General features: G+C 42.4%; 1 protein-coding gene across 2 annotated transcripts in view; it reads right to left on the reverse strand.

The window, feature by feature from the left end:
* Positions 1-1,016: 1,016 nt before the first annotated feature.
* stk11 (serine/threonine kinase 11) overlaps positions 1,017-25,187 on the reverse strand; it is an 88,373-nt gene continuing 64,202 nt past the window's right edge. For both annotated transcript variants that reach the window (XM_033046542.1, XM_033046541.1), the window contains one exon: positions 1,017-4,015. In XM_033046542.1, the coding sequence (XP_032902433.1) occupies positions 3,918-4,015 (98 nt within the window). In that variant the 3' untranslated portion in view covers positions 1,017-3,917. The remainder of the gene's footprint in view (positions 4,016-25,187) is intronic.

The raw sequence follows: 25,187 nt of genomic DNA on the forward strand, positions 1-25,187 counted from the left end.
GGCTGCAAAAATATCATTTTTTTCTGAATTTGCTTTCTATTCCTTGAATTTTGCTTAAAAAGTTAAAATGCTAATATGTCAATTTCAATTGTGTGTAATGGACAGACTCTGATTATAATTTAAAATAGGGATCAATCAGGTTAAACCCTTTGGTGCCCAAAATTAATGGATTTGCAGAAAACTGTAGCCACTCACTGCCACCTTCTTAATGGTGATTAGAGATGGACAGTAAATCCTGGCCTTGCCAATAACACCCTCATCTGTAAATGCATTATAAAAAAAGTATGATTATAGTCATATAGTCTTACAGCGTGGAAACAGGCCCTTCGGCCCAACTTGCCAACATGTCCCATCTACACTAGTTCCACCTGCCTACGTTTGCCCAGATCCCTCTAAACCTGTCCTATGTACCTGTCTAATTTTTTTCTTAAACGTTGCAATAGTACCTGCCTCAACTACCTCCTCCGGCAGCTCGTTCCATACACCCACCACCCTTTGTGTGATAAAAGTACCCCACAAATTCCTATTAAATCTGTCCCCCCTCACCTTAAACCCATGTCCTCTGGTTCTCGACTCCCCTACACAGGGCAAGAGATTGTGTGTCTACCCGATCTATTCCTCTCATGATTTTGTACATCTCTATAAGATCACGCGTCATGCTCCTGCGCCCCAAGAAATAGAGAGTCCTAGCCTGCTCAACCCCTCCCCATAGCTCAGGCCCTTGGGTCTGGGCAAAATCCTCGTAAATTGACTATTATTTTACTATGATTTTATTATGCCTATCCTCACTCACACAGAGCCACCACTTGCTATCTCGGAGGGCGTCCAGCATTCAAAACTATTTGTGCATTGATCAACTGGGTAATTCATGGAAAGGGCAACAATACTGCAAACCCCACTCTTTCATCAAGCTAGGAAGAGTAGCTTACAGGCCATTCCAGAAAGCCGCCACATTCAATTTCATACGGTAGGAGTAGGCATGTTCATATAACTTGTACATAATGCTTCAAGATGTTGCATTTAATTTTTAATAGCAAGTGGCAAGACACATTTGATGGCATGCTGATGATGCATGATTCATCTGGGGGAAGAGATGTACTAACTGGTATTCCAAAGCGAATCCTCAACACCTAAATTAAACTATAGGATGCAGTAGCACTCCACCAATAACTTTTAAGATCTTTCGGTCCTCTCGTTTAAAGTTTGGAAGGATTTCCAGAGAGCTGTGTTGCTGCATGTCTCTCCTAATGCTTTCAAGTTCAATCCCCATGTGTTTTGCTTGTCAGGGTCAAGTAAAAATCCATTGGTAATAATTCCAGTTTTTGTTTTTGCATGTTGGACAGGGAATCTTAGCAACACCAATCGTGACTTTGGTGCACAGAATCTGACAACCCATTAGCTTAGTTGCAATTTTTCTTTCAATATATTTCTGCCTCTAAGTCGACAAATCAAAGATGGGTTAAAAGACGCAGTCACCAAGAGTAAAGTAGAAACTCGGCCGCTGACGTTGCACAACACGCATTGATCACGGAAAGCCAGTTTTGCAATTGTCTCACACAGTCCATTATAAAGCCTCCACTTTCTGTTTGCATAGCTGTATAAAGTCCTAAATCCAGGAACAATGGATTTTATACACCAACTTTCTTCAGTCACCGTGGCTACTGTTAATACAATGTAAATCACTGGTGCTATCGGAAATGCTTTGCTCCAAATACCTTCTGCTAAGTGGAGGTTTACATCTGTGAAAGTTCTATTTTATAGCCTCAACTGCATCCTTGCTATGAGCTGCACTTTTCCAGTGCGCTTGGCTGCAAGTGTTGGCTTGAGTGTCAATTTGTCCCTTCGAGAATGGTGGCCATGCGGTATGTTGCTGCATCCATTATCAATCCAAGGGTCCTTTGAATCAAGCAGGGCAGTAATTCTGAAAACCAGCTGCATACATCTATGCAACAATAACCAAGATCACTCTGTTTCTTTAATAATGTGATTGAGAAAGACAGCTGTGAAAGGCCTTATTGGCACAGCTGTTATCTTGAAATTAAATGGGAAAGACTTCTCTGGCATCAACTCTGTTGAAATTTGAAGTGAAATGGAGAGATACAGAGTGTGTTGGTCTGGACATGAAGATTGTCAAACAGTGAATTCAGTGCAAATGTGTTAATCCATTCTAAAATAGTGCACGTCCTAATTTTAAAATGTGTGGAATATCAGAGTAGTGTAAGGTTTGTAAGAAGAAAAATGTGTGATTCATTTTGCCTACATTTGATTTTGAACATGGACCAAGTTCACTTTTAAGTCCAACAGACCATGCAAACTAAAAAACACATTATAATCTAGGCTGAGTCTAAACCAGTAATGGATTTGTAGTTACTATCCAGTAGCTGACTTAATTCCCTCTTACATTTATCAAACAGATCAATACCTGGAAAAAAAAGATAAAAGTGCTGGAATAATTCAGCAGGCAGACAAAAATGAGAGGAGAATAATTCAGCAGGTCAGGCAGCATCCCTGGAGGACATGTACAATAACATTTCAGTTCTGGACCCTTCTTCAACTTTACATGTTCTGCAGAGGTGCTGCTAGACCCACTGAGTTACTCCAGCACTTTGTGTGTGTGTTTTTTGTAAGCCAGCATCTGCAGCTCCCAGTATCCACAGTTCAATATCTCCAGCTGCGGTTACTGACTCCAAGAGAGTGAACGTTAAGTACATTCCTTCTCTTGCCAGAGCAAACCAATAAGAAATAGGACGCAGGGTAAAGAATTCAAATCAGTCTCTCTGTGATAATAATACTGGCAACTACTTCAGTGCGATAAATAATGCTTTGGTACCACAACAGTGTTTTAATATTTCACCAAACAGCCACACTGCAAAGTGAGCAGAGGCTCCATCAGGAAATCACAAGAAGCAACAGCCATAAATGTGTGCAGCCTGTGTTGAAAGACCAGCGTGAGGCAGCCTGTTACTGAGATCTGTCTCCTACCACCACCAACACAAAGCACTGAATGCATTACTGCTTTCTATGTAGCATCTTGCCAAGTCCCTCATCAATCTAACAGTACTGCAAAAAAGATCTAATACTCTTTGCCGACTGCAAATTATTGATTTTTGCCCTGCCAACTATGAACATTGGAAATATGCTTGCGTCTTCTGCGTAACAGGAGGCAGCTGTCAAACTGATACAGCCATGTGTGTCTGCTTCATCCACAGAACCATTTTTTTTTGTGTTTTGATTTTGGAATTGAATGCTGCGGGGAGGGAAGATTCAAAGCAGGGACATGAAGCTCTGGAGCACACCGCAAGTAAAAGGAATGCATGTGTCGGTGTGCCCACCAGGTGGCAGGGTGACTGGAGGCCATTCCCAGCAAATGTAACCATTTATAACAGTGATGCGACTGAGACTAAGAAATTTGTAGTAGGAAGTTAACACACTTGAGAATAGGCCTTTCAGCAAAATAAGCCCCTTTCCTTTTAGCTCTTCCCCATTTGAAAATCCTGCTCAAATGGTACATTTAACTATACAGATGCTCCTGACACTTCTTACCAAAAGTGGCAGCAAGGCATTTTCATTTGGTAGATGTTTGATTTTCTTAATGAATCTGCTGAAAATCAATGCAGATTAACATACACAAGGGTATTTGTCCCATCGCCCTTCACAATAATATCCCCTTTCTCCAAGCCCTTTACAGCATGCATTTACACATGACAATGTGTACTATACTGCAAGTATAAACAGAAGACAAAGTCTAAGACATAAAGTGCATCTACTTGGCTCTGCACAAACTTCTAAACATCCATGGTTATACTTTTTTTTTTTCAAACTCAGGTTTGTTACAAACAGTTGGCATTTGTTGATTGATTGGTTGGTTGGTTGGCATGCCGTTTTCTTTTGGTAGAAGGTTGGGCTTGTTCTTTCGATCACCGCTTCTTTCTTCTTTCCGTCGCCTGCTTGCAGTGCTGATCCACGCAGGCGCACAGGCAGCAGCAACACCACAATCCCCCGGTGTCAGTGGTCGCTGCAAGACATTAAGAGAAAGAACCACGAGTGTGAGACATGGAGAGGCTTTGGAGCTGGTCAACGATTTATTGCATTAGACTTCAACAGAAACTTGTTTTAAAAAAAAAAATTATTACGCAAAGAATTAACGAGAGAAACTGCTGGAGGACCATAGACACAAAATGCTGGAGTAACTCAGCGGGACAGGCAGCATCCCTGGAGAAGGAATGGGTGACGTTTTGGGTCGAGACCCTTCTTCAGACTGCGAGTCAGGGGAGGGTAAGGGTAAGGGTAAGGGATATGGAAGGGTAAGGTGCAAAAACAACAGGTCATAGCCGACGATGATAAGGAAATGTAGAATGGTTCATTGTTAGCTGAGGCGAAGGTGACAAGGATGCATACAATCAGCTTGAGGAACTCAGCGAGTCAGGCAGTATCCGTGGAGGAAATAGACAGGTGACATTTAGGGTTAAGATCCTTCATCTGGACTGAAATAGTTAATTTTACACAGAGTATATCCAATCTAACCTTCACTGTCTGTAGGAGTGATTTAAACAGATCTACTCAAAACCAAGCTTTACAGTACTTGACAGAGAATATTTTGGAAGTTTATTGAGCAGAAACAGGGAATGGGACTGAGGTGAATCTAACAGATGCCAGTTTAGGCCCAATGGCCTATAATGCTTTGATTCTAACATTCGGAACTAAAACTCGAGCATCCATCACCATTTGTAACCCTAGACTCAATGCAGAAAAAAAGAACTGCAGATGCTGGTTTACAAAAAAAGAAACAAAGTGCTGAAATAACTCAGTGAGAGAGGCAGCATCTCTAGAGAACATGGTTAGGTGTTGTAATTGGGTTGTGACCCTTCTTCACACCGATTGTGGGGGATGGAAGAGAGGAAGGGGCAGGACAAAGCCTGGCAGGTAACAGATGAACACAGGTGAGATGGGGGGGGGGGGGGGGTTAATATTTAAAATCGTTGGGCAAGGGTCAGAAATTAATAAACAAAGGCCAGAAGGCATTATTTGGGACGACAGATGGCACAATGGGCTAAGTGTTCGGCTGGCAACCGGAAGGTAGCCGGTTCGAATCCCGCTTGGAGTGCATACTGTCGTTGTGTCCTTGGGCAAGACACTTCACCCACCTTTGCCTGTGTGTGAATGTGTGTGAGTGATTGGTGGTGGTCGGAGGGGCCGTAGGCGCAGATTGGCAGCCACGCTTCCGTCAGTCTGCCCCAGGGCAGCTGTGGCTACAGAAGTAGCTTACCACCACCGAGTGTGACTGAGGAGTGAATGAATAATGCGATGTAAAGCGCCTTGAGTATTAGAAAGGCGCTATATAAATCCCATCCATTATTATTATTATTATTATTATTCTATGTGTTGCAAAAATCTACATTAATAAGACAAATATGGCATTTAGTTCCTATGAAATTAGGCAAATTCAAATATTGTGATTAATCTCTGATACTCAGATTGACAACATGGAATTTTTATTTTAAAACGTCTTAAATCCCCAGTCAACTCGTCCCTTCCCACCCAAACCACCCTCTCCACAGGTACTTTCCCCTGAAAACGCAGGAAATGCAACACGTGTCCCTCGATTCCATCCAAGGACCCAATCAGTCTTTCCAGGTGAGGCAGAGGTTCACTTGCATCTCCTCCAACCTCATCTATTGCATACGCTGTTCCAGGTGTCAACTTCTCTACATCGACAAGACCAAGCGCAGGTTCGGCGATCGCTTCGCTGAACACCTCCGCTCAGTCCGTCTTAACCAACCTGATCGCTCGGTTTCTCAACACTTCAACTACCCTTCCCATTCCCAATCTGACCTTTCTGTCCTGGGCCTCTTCCATTGCCAGAGTGAGGCCCAGCGCAAATTGGACAAACTGCACCTCATATTTTGCTTTGGTAGTTTACACCCCAGCGGTATGAACATTGACTTCTCTAATTTTAGATACCCCTTGCTTTCTCCCTCCTTGCCCAGTTCTCCCACAAGTCCTACTGTCTCTGCCTACTTCAGTCGACATCAGTCTGAAGAAGGGTCTCGACCCGAAACATCGCCAAACTCCTTCTCTCCATAGACGCTGCCTCACCCGCTGAGCTTCCCCAATATTTTTTGGCTACCTTCGATTTTTTTTTAAACAACTATCCATGTATTTGCCTAAATACGTCTTAAACGTTGTGAGAGCACCTGCCTCAACTACATCCTCCGGCAGCTCATTCCAACACACTTTGTAAAAAAAGTTGCCCCTCAGGTTCCTATTATATCGTTGCCCTATCATTTTAAACCTATGTCCTCTGATTCTCGATTCCCCTACTCTAGGTAAACAACTCCGTGCATTTACCCTATCGGTTCCTCTCACGATCTTATACACATCTATAAGATCACCCCTCATCCTCCTGCGCTCCAAGGAATAAAGTCTTACCCTGCTCAACCACTCCCTATAGCTCAGGCCCTCGAGTCCTGGCAACATCCTTGTAAATCTTCTCATCGTGAAAGAAACAAAATTAGTGTTGTGCGATAAGTCTCGATTTTCCAGGTATTAAACCAAATGTGAACACTACCATGACTGTGAGCAACTTGCTTGGAAATAAACTTCCGATTTGCGTAGGAAGGAACTGCAGAAGCCGGTTTAAACTGAAGATAGACATATAATGCTAGGGTAACTCAGCGGGACAGGTAGCATCTCTGGAGAGAAGGAATGGTTGCCGTTTCGGGTCAGGAGAGTCACAGACTGAAGAGTCATACAACGTGGAAAGAGATCAGATTTATAATGGTTATGTGTACCGAAGGACAGTGAAAAGTTATTGTTTTGCCTGTTATCCAATCAGATCAGATAATACTACAGAAACAAGGAACTGCAGATGCTGATTTACACAAAAAGGACACAAAGTGTAGGAGTAACTCAGTGGGTCAGGCAACATCTCTGAAGAACATGGTGATGTTTCGGGTCCGAACCCTTCTTCAGACACTTCACATGCTTCTGAAGAATGGTCCTGACTTGAAACGTCATATATCCATGTTCACCAGAGATGCTGTCTGAGTCGCTGAGTTACTCCAGTACTCCTGTCTAGATAATACCAGACATAAATACAATCAAGTCAAACTCAAGCACAATAAGTAAAGCAAAGGGGAAGATACAGAGTGCAGAATATTTTTCTCAGTATTGCCGTGCATCAGTTCTATAGACTACAATTTTCAGATCATTTGGCCCAGCATTTCCTTGCCATCCATTGGACACCCATTTATATTCTGAGTGAGGGCTATATGTATGTATTTATGTATATACTTAATCTATGAACCAATGTTGTGTAACGTTAGTACCTCCACCAATGTAATGCACTTTGGCCAACGAGAATGTGCTATGTAAATAAAAGTGACTTGACTTGACTATATTTAACCCCATCTTCCAGCACTTGACCCATTGCCTCCTCTGCTGAGGCGATTTAAGTTTTCATCCAGACACTTCTTACATGTTGCCAGTGTTTCTGCTTCCACCACTCTCCGTGTATTACAAGAACTCACCACTTCCTCGGGGTAAAAACAGAAATCCACCCAACGTTTTACTTTCAACAAGTAAACTGCTTAGCAAACTCCTAAAAACTTACTACTGCTATTCCGACAAAGGATCGTCAACCTGAATGGCTAAAAATAAAAAAAATCAAGCTGCTGGAGGAACTCAGCATGCCAGGCAGCACAAATCGTCGAAAGGGACAGTCGACAATTTGGGTCAAGACTACCCTCTAAGTGTAAAGGGGAGATAGGCGGCATAAAGAGGTGAAGGGGTGGCATGAGTCTATGCTTCTACATCCACAGATGCTGCCTGACAACTGAGTGATTCTTTCATTTTCTGTTCTTATTTCAACGCCATGCAGACAAACTCGTACTGTTTCCCAGCTAATATATACCCACATATTATTTATATTCAGAATTTATTTCACCCTTCGGGAGAGTAAAACACTTAATGTATATGGGGAATGTGATCTGCATGCATTTGGGTAACTACTTCCAAGTAATTACTGTTACATGTAAAAGATACAACCAGAAATACATCATTTCTGAGCGAACTGCTTAAAATGGCAAGTATGGAGTTTCATCATAAGGTTGTTTTAACTTTACGAAGGGACTTATGAGGCACCCTATTTTTAAAGCATATACTTCTGTGCCAAGAAGTGTCTGGAGTAGAGAGATTAATGCAGTATTTGTCCTGGCTGTGCGTGATGCAGCAATATCACCTGACAGAGTACTTTTTTCCCAATCATGAGCTATCCGACAGGTAGGATAGTTATCATATTACACTGTTGGCAGAGCATCAACGAAAGAAGTCACTGCCTTTGTAAAGAATTACACCACCAGTAATTGGGAGAGAAACAAAATTAGGAATGAGGCTTGAAGCATCGCTCCATTTATTCATGGATCTGATCCAGAGCACTGGTTGTGGAAAACCTAAAACATGAACACAAAGAAACCAATAATCAATATCTATATCACTATCATTTGTTAATGGAGCACAAATTGTAAGTCATTAGAGAGTCAAACACAAGGTCGACAAGATTTCTGGGATTTTTTTTTTTTTTTAATTTATTTTTAAACAGGAGACACAAGGAGCTGCAGATGCTGATTTACAAAAAAATACACCGTGCTGGAGTAACTCAGCTAGTCAGGCAGCATCTCTGGAGAATATGGACAGGTAATGTTTTGGGTTGGGACCCTTCTGTAGACTGACTGCGGTGGGGGGTGAAAAGTTGGAGGGGCAGGCCAAAGCCTGGCAAGTGATAGGTGGATACAGGCGAGGTAGATTTTTGAGAGGCAGGTGGTTGGACAAAGGCCAGAGATGAAAAGACAAAAAAAAAAAATGAGAGATAAGGATAAAGTGGAGCGAATTGTGAAGCCAGAAGAAGGAATACAGATGGAAAAGGAGAGGGAAAGTGAGATACAGGTGGAAGGTCGAGGGAGAAGGAGATATAGATGGTTAATTCACATCTCTTCTATCCTTCAATCGCACTTCTTGTCTCTTTGTCACTGGCCTTTGTCCAACCATCAGCCAATCAAAAACCCAACTCGCATGAATCCACCCATCACTCAACAGGTTTTGTTCTGTCCCTCCCCTCTTCCAGCCTTTCCCCCAACCACATTTAGTCTATATTTGAAGGAACCCAAACCCAAACGTCACCCATCCTTGTCCTCCAGAGATGCTGCCTGACCCACTGAGTTACTCCAGCACTTTGTGTCTTTTTGTAACCAGGCTGTTCTTCACAAGTGTTACGATGGAGGCTGCTGACAATCCTTAACCTGCTTTAACCTTGGCCACTAACCAGCAGTGGCAAATGTTTGCCATCAGCATAAACAAATTCCTCAGACCGAGTGACTGGGTGCCCTATAACCTGGGACTGAGCAAAGTCTGGTATTTTAGCACTTTATACTTTACCATAGCTCGCTACCGCCTCATGTCCACACCTGGAATGCAGAATGCTATGCCTGTAAAATTGTATTTATTCTTAAAGTTGAGCCTTTCAGTGTCTATCAAGGGGCAAGCTAGCTACTCCTAAATAAAGCAGGTTACTGTTTCTCTTAAACAAAGTGACCTAATGACAGCAAAATTGGGCAGCACAGGTTCGATATTGACCTCAGGTGCTGTTCTATGTGGAGGTTGCGCATTCTCTCTGTGACCGCATGGGTTTCTTCCACATGCTCCATTTTCCCCCAGCACCCCAAAGATCTGGGAGTTTGTAGGGTAATTGGCTCCTAAATTGTATCTAGCATGTAGGAAGTGGATGTGAAAGTGGGATAACATAGAACCCCATTGTGAATAGGTGATCAATGGTTAGCATGGACTCGGTGAGCCAAAGGGCCTGGTTACATATCTTGTAATTTTAAAAAACCCATTATGCTTCCATCATATGCTGATTTTCAGATTAACATCCCAGTCTTGTTAATCTCAGTACTTTAACATTTGGAAATGATTCTTTTGCTTTCAAGTAATAACGTTTCTGCTTGTTACATGCAATCAGGCCCAAACTGTGGTTGGATTATTGCGAGGGAGGGAAAACCAAAGACTGGCACAGGGGCAATGTGTGGTAGGTTGAATGAAGAAGAGGCACATCTTTCAGGAATCAAGGCTGCACAGTGGTGCAGCGGTAGAGACCCAGATTTGATCCGGACTATGGGCACTGTCTGATCGGAATATGTACGTTCGCCCTGTCACCGTGTAGGTTTCCTCCAGGTACTCCGCTTTCTTCCCAGATTCCAAAGACTTGTAGGCTAATTGGCTTCTGTAAATTGCCCCTAGTGTGCAGGGTGCAAAAGTGGGATAGCCTAACTAGTATATGGGTGAGCGGTCAGCGTGGACTCGCTGGGCAGAAGGGCTCCCGTTTCCACACTATCTCCAAACTAAACTATACAGGCACTCTACACCTACCCAACAGTTGAAGGCAGTTGGAACCAATGGAAAACAAATGTATGAAAGGGATTGAAATGTTTAATCCATTGGTTTATTTCATAATTACATTCAATGACATTAGATTATCATGTCAATAGTGCCACATGCAAAACATATGGAGAATATAGAAACAAATGTAATGAATTAATTGGTATAGTACTGGAGTCCATATACGCATCAAGTCTCTCATCTCCTAGAACAGCAATCCTATTCTTCCACCCTTGTTCCATCCTACAAATGGGAGCACGGTGTACAGTTCTAGACGCCCCATTATTGGAAGGATATGGTGGGAATGGAGAGTGCAGAAGAGATTCACCAGGATGTTGGCTGGAATGGGGGGGGCTGTAGTTATACAGAGAGATTGGATAAGATGGATTTATTCTCATTAGAACATGGGAGGCAGGAGGGATGTCTTTAAACAGGCTTATATAGGCATTTTGGGCAATAGAGAGAATAAACATGCAAAAGTCTTTTTCCCAGGACAGGGGAGTTTAGAACTATAGGGCACATAGGTTTAAAGTAAGAGGGGCAAATTTTAAAGGATATCTGAGGAGCAAGTTTTCCCCCCCCCCCAGAGTTGTTGTGAATATCTGGAACAAACTGCCAGAGGAGATGGTAGAAGCAGACAAATTTACAATGTTTAAAGGGCATTTGGAAAAGTATTTTGCTAGGCAAAATGTTGAGGGATGTGGCAAAAAGAAAAAAGGCATCCTGGTCAGCACAGACTAGCTAAGTAGAAAGTCCCTGTTTTTGTATTGTACAATTAATTAAAAATTATATACAAGCCAAATAACAAATATATAGAGGCCCATAATTCTAGTTGATAAAGTTTCAATACTCTCCTTTTACGCAGAGACCGCTAACTCCGTAACTCCCTGGTCCATTCGTCCCTTCCCCACCTCACCCTTGTACATTCCCTTGCAACCGCAGGAAATTCTACACTTGTAGCTTTACCTCCCCCTTGACTCCATCCAAGGACCTAAGCAGTCTTTCCAGGTGCAGCAGAGGTTCACCTGCACGTCCTCCAACCTCATCTATTGCATCCGCTGCTCTAGTTGTCAGCTGCTCTACATCGGTGAGACCAAGCGTAGACTTGGCGATCGCATCGCCCATCACCTCCACTCAGTTCGCAATAACCAACCTGATCTCCCGGTGGCTCAGCACTTCAACTCCCCCTCCCATTCCGAATCCGACCTTTCTGTCCTGGGCCTCCTCCATGGCCAGAGTGAGGACCACTGTATATTGGAGGAGCAGCACCTCATATTTAACTTGGGTAGTTTACACCCCAGTGGTATGAACATTGACTGCTCCAATTTCAGGTAGTCCTTGCTTTCTCCCTCTTTCCCCTCCCCAGCTCTCCCACAGCCCAGTCTCCGCCTCTTCCTTTCTTCCTCCCGCCCCCCCCCATCCCCACATCAGTCTGAAGAAGGGTCTCGACCTGAAATGTCATCTATTCCTTCGCTCCATAGATGCTGTCTCACCCGCTGAATTTCTCCAGCATTTTTGTCTACCTTCTAAGTTTCAATACAAGCTCAGTTTTTAAACTATTAAGTATCATGATGTAGTGATAGTTATAGACATATGGTAGTTTGAATCACAACACATGACAAATCAACATGCCCTCATCTTTGTGCCTGACACAAGGAAACAGAATACCTTTAACATCATGTTGATTTGCACTTGTTGCATTTAGTGCATATATACTAAATAACATTAAAATGAATAGAAATAGGCTGTAGTTCCTGAAGAATACACTTTAAGCTTAATTCCAATGTAGAATCAATATTGGGAATGTCAAAGCAGAAATAATGGCAAGATGTGGATGGAGAAATTGGGGAGACACATTATACTGCAGGAGAATTAAATCCCTCCATCTGTTCCTCAGTCCCTCCTGACTGCCCCCATCCCCTGCATCCTCGACAGCCGAGCAATGCAGTGGCAGGCTTCCAGTAACATCGTCACAAGTAGTGCATGCAAGCACAGACGACAGATACATTTCCTTCGCTTTTACTCTGCACGTCGAGAGCCATCTGGACCGTTACAGCATGGCAAACCTGAGATCAAACACACAAAGGAACAAGGGACTGAGCTACCCTACTGCTCCCACCCCCTGCCGCCACTCCACCCCCTCCACTATCAATTCTTAATCACTTTAAATAGGTAACAAGTACCGTCATTCAGATTCCCTGGCGTTCTCTCTCATGTTCCCAGTCTGGCGATCGACAGAAGGTAAATTAGCAAAAACACTGATTGGCACAAAGCCCATGTCATAAACACCCAAGTAGAGATAAGAACGGCTCTCATGTTAAAAGTAATCTTCTCAGGAAAGGCAGGAATAATAACTGATCGGCAATCCATTAAGTGGTATTTGTGTCATCTCTCTTTTCTCTCCAAACATTCAGTAGGAGCTCCATATTTGAAGAAAATTGGTTTTATTTAAAATGTGGTTTTATTTCAAACCAGAGCATCGGGGAAACTATATCCAACAAGCAAGACATGGTTGGACATTGAGGGAAGAATCCCCAATTGTCAATGGCCTGTAAGTGTTCTGGGGAGGGACTTGGTCAGCCATTTGGGTGCTAACATTGTCAAGGAACACCATTGCAGATTTCCATCCTGGGTAACAATACATATATTTTCGTTATTTTTTCTGAGTTACTGAGATTGAGAATTATGATTTTTGTATGCACATTTTCATACATGGCCATACAGTTAAATATAGTCCAAAACAGGAAATGCTGGAAACACTCAGCAGATCCAGCATCATCTGTGGAAAGAGAAGCAGAGTTGATGTGTGGAAGAAACTGCAGATGCTGGCTTAAACCGAAGATGGACACAAAAAGCTGGAGTATTTCAGCGGGACAGGCAACAACTCTGGGGAAGGAATAGATGACATTTCGGGACAAATCCCTTCTTCAGACTAGGCTGGTCAATTATGATATGAACTGTTTTAGCTATTTATATGAAATTATTGAATTCATTAGTCTCAAAGGCTAGAACATGTTGTGTCAGAAGATAAGATATTGTTCTTCAAGGTCATGTTGAACTTTGTTGGAAAAATGCAAGAAGCCAAAGACAACGTGGGAGTGGCGTGTTGAATTGAAGAATTAACTAGTAGCTCTGAGTCACCCTCGCAAAATTAATGTAGATATTCTGCAGTCATCTGTTGCAGAGGAGAGCATGACATGAACACATGAGGTAAGGCACTCTAGTGGAAGAATCATTGCTTCACATGGAATGGTGATTGGAGCCCCAAATGGTAAGAATGGGAGAATTAAATGGAGGTGTGCATTGCCTGAGGTTGCGTGAGAAGAGAAGCAGGAGTGGGTGAAGCAAATGGAAAAGATGTGCCTAGTGCTGGCTTCAAGCAACAGGATGATCTGTTGAAGACGGAGGCTGGTGGAGTGTTAGACAAGAGGAACCCTATTCTTCCGCTGGGTGTGTGTAGCACGAAAATGAACATGATAAATTTGAGCTCTGCCAAGTGTGGTGGGAGAGAAGCCATTGTGATGTCTGTGATGTCTCTAATGTGGTTAAGGAAAGACAACAACATCCGGGATGTACAGTGTGGAATGTGCAGGCATCAGAATAGATACAATAGAGAATGAGAAATTCGGAAAATGGAATGAAACCCTGACTGGAGGCAAGGTGAGACAGGCGTACAGTTTTGGTCTCCAAATCTGAGGAAGGACATTATTGCCATAGAGGGAGTGCAGAGAAGGTTCACCAGACTGATTCCTGGGATGTCAGGACTGTCTTATGAAGAAAGACTGGATAGACTTGGTTTATACTCTCTAGAATTTAGGAGATTGAGAGGGGATCTTATAGAAACTTACAAAATTCTTAAGGGGTTAGACAGGCTAGATGCAGGAAGATTGCTCCCGATGTTGGGGAAGTCCAGGACAAGGGGTCACAGCTTAAGGATAAGGGGGAAATCCTTTAAAACCGAGATGAGAAGAACTTTTTTCACACAGAGAGTGGTGAATCTCTGGAACTCTCTCCACAGAGGGTAGTCGAGGCCAGTTAATTGGCTATATTTAAGAGGGAGTTAGATGTGGCCCTTGTGGCTAAGGGGATCAGAGGGTATGGAGAGAAGGCAGGTACGGGATACTGAGTTGGATGATCAGCCATGATCATATTGAATGGCGGTGCAGGCTCGAAGTGCCGAATGGCCTACTCCTGCACCTAATTTCTATGTGTTTATGTTTCTATTATTACACAGGTAGCGGTAAATCTACCCCATGACAGAAGGGGGAGGAGTTGTGAAGTTTGATAGTCACAGGGAAAAAGCATCTCCTGTAGCGTTCTGTGCTGCATCTTGGCGGGACCAGTCTGGCATAAATAATTCAAAAATCAAAATACTGCACATTTCGTATATCAGAAATAAAACAAATAACTTTTATCCCCCTCTCCATAGATGCTGCCTGACCAATTGAATATTTCCAGCACTAGCCATTTTATTTTGTTTGCAAAAATATGCTGTTTCATTTGCAAGATGCCACATTTGCAGAATGTTCCTCCATTGAACCTGCTGTCACAAGTCAGATGTCTGGTGCTTCAGAATACAGAAAGAGGAAGGCATGACATGAGAAGTTTCAGTAATGCAGTTCAAAATATTCTATAGCGGGGTCAAGAACCAAAACAAACAAGTTTAGTGTGAAACTCATTGGTTTGACCTTGCAGAGAACAGATACAACCTCAGAGGGTGAACCTTTTCTGTGACTATTATCAACTGGGAACTTGGCTGCATTTGGGATGTGCGCATGTATGTACCTTAGGAAATAAAGGCCATGTGATGGCCCAGTGTGCAGATCAAAGTTGGAAGCAAACTTTGGCCTGCTGGAACGTGAATGATGCTGGTTATACAAATAAATGCTCGCTTTCGCACAAACTATTTATTAAAGCCATTAAATCACACCATTTTGATGGAAGGTCACTGAAATGTTATGCATTGCTCTCATGACAAGATACGGGGTGGGAGATTGCAACCTTCACGTGATCCGCCCTGTTTCGACAAATGAAATCAACCCGGTGTGCACAGTCAAATAAGATCAAATAGAACAAGTTGTCCTACAACTTTAGGCTGTGCACGCCATACGCAAGAAGAATGACAAGATACTGCCCAACTATCCAGCATTTATATATTTGATACTATTTTTGCCAAGGCCTTACCTGCCTAATGTTTAGATGGACTCTAAACATTCAGTTATATTTTTCACAGAGCAGAGCATTTTTTTCCCCATTCATCTAATGTCACTCATCATTGTGAAACATTTGTGATGCATGCATAAGGTTTATCTTATAACAGTATTGCATAAAAGACTGAAAACATCGGGAGAAAACAAAAACTAGTGCAGATGGGCATCTTGGTCAGAAAGGGTAAGTTGGCCAAAGTGACTGTTTTCATGCTGTATGACTATGGGCATAAAAATGAGAGTGTACAACACCGGAACAGCCAGTTATGGCCAAGGTACAAATACCTTTCTTTAGCAGAAGGCTGCAAACCTTGGCACTGCTCAGACATTGATTGTACTCAAGCTGAATTTGATAAGGTATGGACATGAAGGGAATCAAGTGGGAAAATAAACGAATGGAGTGATTTATTAAATGATGGATCATGTTCAAAAGGATTAAAGAAGTAGACACAAGGAACTGCAGATGCTGGAATCTTGAGCAAAACGCAAAGTGCAGGAGGAACTCATTGGATCAGGCAGCATTTGGAGGGAATAGACAACTATATCTGAAGGGTCCCAACCTGAAACATTGTCTGTTAATTCCCTACACAAATGCTGCCTGGCATGCCGAGTTCTTCCAGCACTGTGCTTTACTGGAGAGGGTAGTCCTGCTCACATTTCTAATGATTTACTGCAGCCATAAGCCTTGTTCAAAAGAGAGGAAGAAAACTACCTACCCTAGGACATACACTGGGAGCTCTCCAAGGCTGCCTATTCAAGATGATATCACCTATCAAAAAATATCACATTCTATTTTTATTCATAGCTTGAACAAGAAAGCTAGACATAACAATAAAATATCTGGCCAACTTATTAAAAATAAAATCCACCTATTTTGGAGGGGGAAGACCAATATCGCTGTGAAATGAAAAACTTTAAAAAAATTGAAAGATAATCAACTCATTGGTTAGGATACAGTCAGAATATTGTTGCCAGTTTTCGGCACTTACTTTTCCGAAGAATATCAAAGCAAAAGTAGATAATCACTAAGATAACACAGATCATCAGAGGGTTCACGTGAAAACAACAGATTTGAGTAACTGGGTTATCTTGATACAAAATGATTAAAATGTTTGAAATTCAAAGGGGTTTAGCTTGTTAAAATTAGCTTTTTGTTTAGTTATTGTGAAGATGCACACATTTAAGATCTCAAAAAAAAGGGAGAGGGATTAACTTTGTTTTCCGAAAATCCTAAGAGAGTGAGTGTGGGAAGAATAATTCACAATCCCTTTAGTAAAGGGAATGGGTAAATGTGTAAAGAATAAAACAATACGAAGCAAGTACAGTGGAGAGAATAGGCAGAAAGGTCAGTGTAGAAAACTACTGCTTCGTAGGTGATGGAAGATTGTGAATTCTTCTCACACTTTCGTAGGATTTTAGAAATATAACATAATTTATCAACCCAGTTACTCAAATCTATGGTTATAACTTAAACCCTCTGATGATCTGTGTTATCTTAGTGATTATCTTAGTGATTTCCCACTCACCATCAACAACACCAGTCACATCTGTGGAGTATTTTAAGTTCCTGGGAACCATCATCTCCAAGGACCTTAAGTGGGGGGGGGGGGGGGGTTACCATCGACTCCACAGTCAAAAAGGCGCAACAGAGGATGTACTTCCTGCGGCAGCTGAGGAAGCACAATCTACCACAGGCAATGATGGTCCAATTCTATAGGGCCATCGTAGAGTCTGTCCTCACCTTCTCCATCATGGTCTGGTTTGGCTCAGCCATCAAGCACGACACCTGGAGGCTGCAGCGAATCGTCCGATCAGCAGAGAAGGTTATTGGGTGCAACCTTCCCTCCATTGATGAACTACACTGCAAGGGCCAGGAAGCGAGCGGGTAAGATCATCTCTGACCCCTCTCACCCTGGCCACAAACTCTTGGAATCACTTCCCTCTGGAAGGCGACTCCGGACTGTCAAAGCTGCCACAGCCAGACATAAAAACAGTTTTTATCTACGAGTAGTTGCTCTACTCAACAGCCAAAAATCTGTAGCCTCCCTTTGATCTGGTATTTTGTTGGTTCACATGCTTGATCAATGGTGTTTTATCATTAATGTTTTATTATTATTAATGTTTAGTGTTTTCTGAGTCATTCGTAACTGTCACTGTATGTCATGTTGTTACTTGTGGGCGGAGCACCATGGCAAATTCCTTGTATGTGAATACTTGGCCAATAAACTTACTTACTTCTACTTTGCTTTGATATTCTTCAGAAAGTGCTGAAAACTGGCAACAATATGTTGCTGCTGATGAGCACAAGAAATGTGCAAAGCAACAGCTTTAAAAAAAAAAAGAAAAATCAATGATAGAAGGGCACACAAGTTCTTTGCACCAAATTATTGCATCCAACAATTCTTGGAGCTTGCAACGTTTACTTGGCAGGTTGCTTTTTATTATTTTTTTACAAGAAACAAATAATTTCCTGCTATAAAGCCCCGCTGCGAAAAATCAATTTCTCATTACAAGATGAGTCAACCTATGCAATTTCCCCGAGTTTCCCGCAATGAACTTTTTCTCAAAAGTTCCTTTTCAAATTTGTTTACACATCACAAAATCCAAACTCTACCAATTTGGCAAAGATTTAGAGTACAATTACTTTTAAAATAAAATGATGCTGTCTTTAGTATGATGTAGTTCCTGAGGATTGGCGGGTAGCAAACGTAACCCCACTTTTTAAGAAGGGAGGGAGAGAGAAAATGGGGAATTACAGACCAGTTAGTCTAACATCGGTAGTGGGGAAACTGCTAGTCAGTTATTAAAGATGGGATAGCAGCACATTTGGAAAGTGGTGAAATCATTGGACAAAGTCAGCATGGATTTACAAAAGGTAAATCATGTCTGACGAATCTTATAGAATTTTTCGAGGATGTAACTAGTAGCGTGGATAGGGGAGAACCAGTGGATGTGGTGTATCTGGACTTCCAGAAGGCTTTCGACAAGGTCCCACATAAAAGATTAGTATACAAACTTAAAGCACACGGCATTGGGGGTTCAGTATTGATGTGGATAGAGAACTGGCTGGCAAACAGGAAGCAAAGAGTAGGAGTAAACGGGTCCTTTTCACAATGGCAGGCAGTGACTAGTGGTGTACCGCAAGGCTCAGTGCTGGGATCCCAGCTATTTACAATATATATTAATGATCTGGATGAGGGAATTGAAGGCAATATCTCCAAGTTTGCGGATGACACTAAGCTGGGGGGCAGTGTTAGCTGTGAGGAGGATGCTAGGAGACTGCAAGGTGACTTGGATAGGCTGGGTGAGTGGGCAAATGTTTGGCAGATGCAGTATAATGTGGATAAATGTGAGGTTATCCATTTTGGTGGCAAAAACAGGAAAGCAGACTATTATCTAAATGGTGGCCGACTAGGAAAAGGGGAGATGCAGCGAGACCTGGGTGTCATGGTACACCAGTCATTGAAAGTGGGCATGCAGGTGCAGCAGGCAGTGAAGAAAGCGAATGGTATGTTAGCTTTCATAGCAAAAGGATTTGAGTATAGGAGCAGGGAGGTTCTACTGCAGTTGTACAGGGTCTTGGTGAGACCACACCTGGAGTATTGCGTACAGTTTTGGTCTCCAAATCTGAGGAAGGACATTATTGCCATAGAGGGAGTGCAGAGAAGGTTCACCAGACTGATTCCTGGGATGTCAGGACTGTCTTATGAAGAAAGACTGGATAGACTTGGTTTATACTCTCTAGAATTTAGGAGATTGAGAGGGGATCTTATAGAAACTTACAAAATTCTTAAGGGGTTGGACAGGCTAGATGCAGGAAGATTGCTCCCGATGTTGGGGAAGTCTAGGACAAGGGGTCACAGCTTAAGGATAAGGGGGAAATCCTTTAAAACCGAGATGAGAAGAACTTTTTTCACACAGATAGTGGTGAATCTCTGGAACTCCCTGCCACAGAGGGTAGTCGAGGCCAGTTCATTGGCTATATTTAAGAGGGAGTTAGATGTGGCCCTTGTGGCTAAGGGGATCAGAGGGTATGGAGAGAAGGCAGGTACGGGATACTGAGTTGGATGATCAGCCATGATCATATTGAATGGCGGTGCAGGCTCGAAGGGCCGAATGGCCTACTCCTGCACCTAATTTCTATGTTTCTATGTTTCTATGTTGTTTTTTTTTAAATTCGTACTCTGAAACGAAGCATTGTCAAATTGGTAGATTTCCCAATCTGACCTTTCTGTCCTGGGCCTCCTCCATTGTCAGAGTGAGGCCCAGCACAAATTGGAGGAACAGCACCTCATATTTCACTTGGGTAGTTTACACCCCAGTGGTATGAACATTGACTTCCCTAACTTCAAATAGCCCTTGCTGTCCCTCTTTCCCCTCCCCTTCCCAGTTCTCCATCCTGTCCTAAGGACCTGTCCCACTTAGGCGATTTTCTCGGCGACAGCTGGAAAATAGGCTGTCGCCACATAGTCGTGGAGTGATGCCTGTATTGTCGTGAGTTGTCTCCTCAAGTGTCATAACTTTCTTCTTGTAGCCGCTGGATTTTGAAATGTTCAAAACCTTTCGGCGACAGTGGACTTGACGTTGCCAGTCTTCTCCTGTCGTAGGTTATCACCAGGATGCGTTGGTTGTCGCTGGGCGATGACCTCAGCGAATTCCATTGGCGACAACCTACATCATCCGGCAACAGTACCGGCGACTGAATTGTCTTCAGTTGTCGCCGACAGGGTTGTTTCTTGTCGTAGCTTGTTGCGGGTGGATTTAGGATGACTTCAGTTGTCGCCTGTGTGGTCGTAGGTTGTCGCTGGTGTGGTCGTAGGTGGATGTCCTAAGTCGCGACAATTGGGTTGCCAGTTGTCGGTAGCTTGCCGTAGCTTGACGTCGACTGGGTGGTAGGTTGTCGTAGCGGGGGTCCAGTCACCGCTTTTTCGGTGACCTGCTACGACTGTGACAGTCGCCGAAAAAAATCACTTAAGTGGGACAGGCCCTTTACTGTCTCCAATTACATTCCAACTTTGTCCCGCCCACTCCTCGGACATCAGTCTGAAGAAGGATCTCAACCCGAAACGTCACCCATTCCTTCTCTCCAGAGATGCTGCCTGGCCCGCTGAGTTACTCCAGCATTTTGCGTCTACCTTACATACACGCACACACAATTATATTCGAACAATAATCTGGTGTTCCTTGATTAATACCGCTGAAAATTTGTTCAATATCAAAACATACAAAATCAATCGTTTATAGAACTAGAAATGACTAAACGATATAGAAGCACTTAACTATTAAGAGTTTCATTACATTTAAAACAAAATAATCCAAACCTTTAATGAATTAATGACCCTGCGGCTGAAAAGCCTTATTTAATCAACATCTCCCGGGTTCCACAAGTGTTCAAAGTGCGGGCCAACTCAGTGTTCGTGTTTTTGTACATGGGGTTGACACAAAAGCAAAAGCCATAAGTTACTAAACTTCTGTGCTAATCTTATTATCACTTAAAATTTGTCAATATGACAATTTAGGGTAAACTGCACCAAGAACAAAGGCACATTCTTGCATAAATTCCAGCGCCTGATTTTTATTGCACCACCAACAACATGTTTGGTGTGACTTCTGACCTCATCCGTGTTTACGGTTTGGCTTGCTAAATTCTTGCTGTGAAACTTGCAAAGATGATAACCCTGGGAGTCCAGTTACCTACGACTGAGCCATGCAATATGGCCTCGATGAAACTTAACAGACTGTACCTCAACATCGAGGGGAAATGAGATATGTGCATAGCGTTTAATCTCCATTTTTTTTTTCTGTTGTGGTAGATGGTGTTGTGCCATCTGCCTGGGCTTGTGCAGACTTTGTGGATATTTCCCCACAGTATTTTCAATGGGACTACCAAGATATTAACTCTGCATTAGCAAAGAAAAAGTGTCCATTTTCATTGACATTGAGATGCCAACTTGCTGGCACTGAGATTCCCATGTACCTGCTCCCCATGGCCTTGAAATTGATTGAAGTTGCAGTCCATCTAGCAGTCACCGCCAGTTGCTGCAGTTCACCTTGGACTCGTGGTGCATTGGTGGTAGCGGTGGTGAAGTGAATAGTCAAAAGTCAAGTTTAGTCCCATGTCCAGGACAGTAATTTACTCAACATCTCTCGAATTCAACTCTCTTGCCCCACTTTGGACCATGGTTGCTATCAGGTTTAGAGCCAAGAGACCCTGATGCAATCCAGAGTTCAGTGATCAGTCTCAGTCACCTGATTATACTGCCAGCAAACCTGCCCAACTGTATGATGGATTGACCACCAAGAGCAATATTTAGCCAAGCTTGATTTGTTTTCACTCGTGGCATGAGATAATTAAGTAATTTCCACAACATCAGATAGATTCCGACTTTATATTTGCACGAACGTTAGTGAGAAACACAGCGAGTTCTGGAACACAAAATGTCAGCACCTCAAGTCTGGTGACTCTTTGCAGTCCATGGATTTGAGCATGTGCAGGGCTCTTTCGACTACTTCTGATTGTCATCTGTTGTGACTGAAGTAACTGAGGATTGGTTTCAGTGATGCAGGGACTCCAAGAGAAAGGCATAGTGGATCATTCATTTTACACTTCTGACAAGATGTGTGCCATTGCATCAGTGTTTTCACATGCACTCTTGCATAGTGCTCTATTGAGGATAGTTATACTCAGCCTTTTACCTCCTGGTCCAGGCAATAGACACTTCAAATTAATCCATCAAACTGGATCTCTTGGAATTGCAATTGATCAATTAATATTTATTAAAGCTGATTGGAGGATTAGGAAGGGAAATGCATTTTCAAATACCTTATCACATAGTAATTTAGGCTTTACTCTCAAACTTAATTTTCTGAACTTTGCTCCTATAAATCCAGATAAATAACAAACATTTTGACTTTTTTTTGTAGATTCTCGACATAGAAACCGAGTGGGGCCAATTAAGGATTTGTCTTTGAAGCCATTGATCAACATGAAATATCAGGAAATAACACTTCAATGAGCAGACATCTCAGATGATGCAGATAACAATATGGTGAGTGCAATCTCATTGCAGTGAAGCAATTAACTAACAGCTGGTTATACACAAAAATAACAGTAATGAAGAATTGTTTAAGTTCATCGTTGCAGTACAGTGGTGCAGCAGGTATAGCGGCTGCCTTAGAGACCCCGGTTCGATAATGACTTAAGGTTCTCTCTGTAACAGCATGGTCTCCTCCCACACCCCAAAGACGTGCAGGTTTGTAGGTTAATTGACCTCTGTAAATTACCCTTAGTGCTTAAGGAATGGGTGAGAAAAGTGCAATAACCTAGAACTAATTTGAACAGGTGAATCGATGATTGGCTGAAGGGCCTATTTCTATGGTGGGTCTGTCACTCAATCAATTGCCATACACTTGGGTTATAACCACTGTTTGAAAATGTAGAAAGATGCAGATACTGTAAATGGAGAGCAAAGCAGAGAGAAGAGGAAAAGAGATGAAAGACCTGAATTGTCAACGGTTTCTTTCTCTAGAGAATACCGCCTGAAAATAGACTGAAAGAAAAGGTGTACGCAGAAAAAAGTAGAGACTAATTGTTCTCTCTCTCTCTCTCTGCTTTCTGACAATTCAGAACCATCTTTTCCTTCAAGTAAAATCATTGTGTAAAGAATAAATTCGGTTTAATGCTCAATTTAAAAAAAAAGTATAGCTGGCAGCTTTTTTCTTCACCACTTATGCGGCATATGGTACAGCTGCTCCCATATGCATTACATGGTAGGCAGATTCTTATTTTATTGGTTTGACCAACATTCAGATACATTTCCATGAAATAATTCGTATTGGCTCTTCCATTGATCAATATACATACTCTATTCAAAATGTTCACTAATTGATTGTGCCCAATAGCCATTTACCAGCGATAACACAAAAGGATGAGAATGATCTCAAAGCCAAGTCCTGACATTGGAACTTCAATACCAGTCTGTATTGTCCTCCAAATTTGCCAGTCGCCGGCCCTCAAAGATTGCTCTTACCTGTGGTGGGCCCAGGTACAAGATTCTGGTGGATTGCCAGCTCCCAGCTGATCAGCGAAGCCCAGAGCACAGTGCCTTTCCAACCTTTCAATACTTGACTTTATTTATATGGTATCAATATAGTTCTGACAGTACACCTTATTTTCACTTTAATGCATTAATGCACAGCAAGGGGTCTAGTCACCAATATTGTTAACATGAAATATCTTAATTATATCTAGTATGCGCCTCTACTTCCTGAGAAGATTACGGAGAGTCGGTAGGTCAAGGACTCTCTTGAACTTCTACAGGTGCACAGTAGAGAGCATGCTGACCGGTTGCATCGTGGCTTGGTTCGGCAACTTGGGCGCCCAGGAGCGGAAAAGACTGCAAAAAGTTGTAAACACTGCCCAGTCCATCATCGGCTCTGACCTCCCTACCATCGAGGGGATCTATCGCAGTCTCTGCCTCAAAAAGGCTGGCAGCATCATCAAAGACCCACACCATCCTGGCCACACACTCATCTCTCCGCTGCCTTCAGGTAGAAGAGCCTGAAATTTGCAACATCCAGATTCAGGAACAGCTTCTTCCCCACAGCCATCAGACTATTAAACTCAACTCAAACAAAAATCTGAACTTTAATAGCCTATTACACTTCATCTGCTTATTTATGTGTGTATACATATATATTCAATGGTATAGGGACACACTGATCTGTTCTGAATTTATTTATGCCTACAATATTCTGTTGTGCTGAAGCAAAGCAAGAATTTCATTGTCCTATCTGTGACACATGACAATAAACTCTTGAATCTCTATGGTGTCATGTGCTTCAAAAGTAAAAAAAGTGATCAGTTCTGCCCTCAGAACAGACAGTGGAACTAGTTACTTTTTTTAAACTTCTGAAGCACATGATTCCATATTAGACGTAATTAAGACTTGACCTTAACAGGGAACATCAAAACAATTCTGCACAGACTTTGAGGGTTTCTTCACTTGTAACTTGATAAGTGATAAGCTTATCTTAATGTGTCAGACTGCCAATTAACTTTTCAAATGCTGATATGGTGTACACTATGAGCTCCATGGTATACACGGTTCTGATTCATTCTAATTGTCACTGTCTATTGTTCTTCACCAGCATCCTTGTTATGGTACTTTTAATTCTACCAGATAATTGAAGGCACACCTGGGTAAATGTCAGCCTAAGGCAGTTACCAATGCTCTACAAATCATAGGATAGGCTGCAGAGAACTGCCTTCTCAAGGACTTGTTCAGCAAATAAGCAATGCAAAACTTTGAGTTTTTATACAGGTATAAGGATGCAAACAAATGAAATGTTACTTATGGTCTCAAACCTCTGATCTGTTTCTTTACATGCTTGTGACAATATTGATCTATGTGGATAGAACCTTGGAAGAGAAGGAAAACTCACCCTGCAACCATCTCCTGCATCAGCAGTTTAACATCTTCAGCCACGATGTACTGGGCCTGAGGCACATGTCTAACACTTGGGTACATTTTTGAATTCAGCTTGCAA

Source organism: Amblyraja radiata, chromosome 29, assembly GCF_010909765.2.
Source record: "Amblyraja radiata isolate CabotCenter1 chromosome 29, sAmbRad1.1.pri, whole genome shotgun sequence".
NCBI lineage: Eukaryota > Metazoa > Chordata > Chondrichthyes > Rajiformes > Rajidae > Amblyraja > Amblyraja radiata.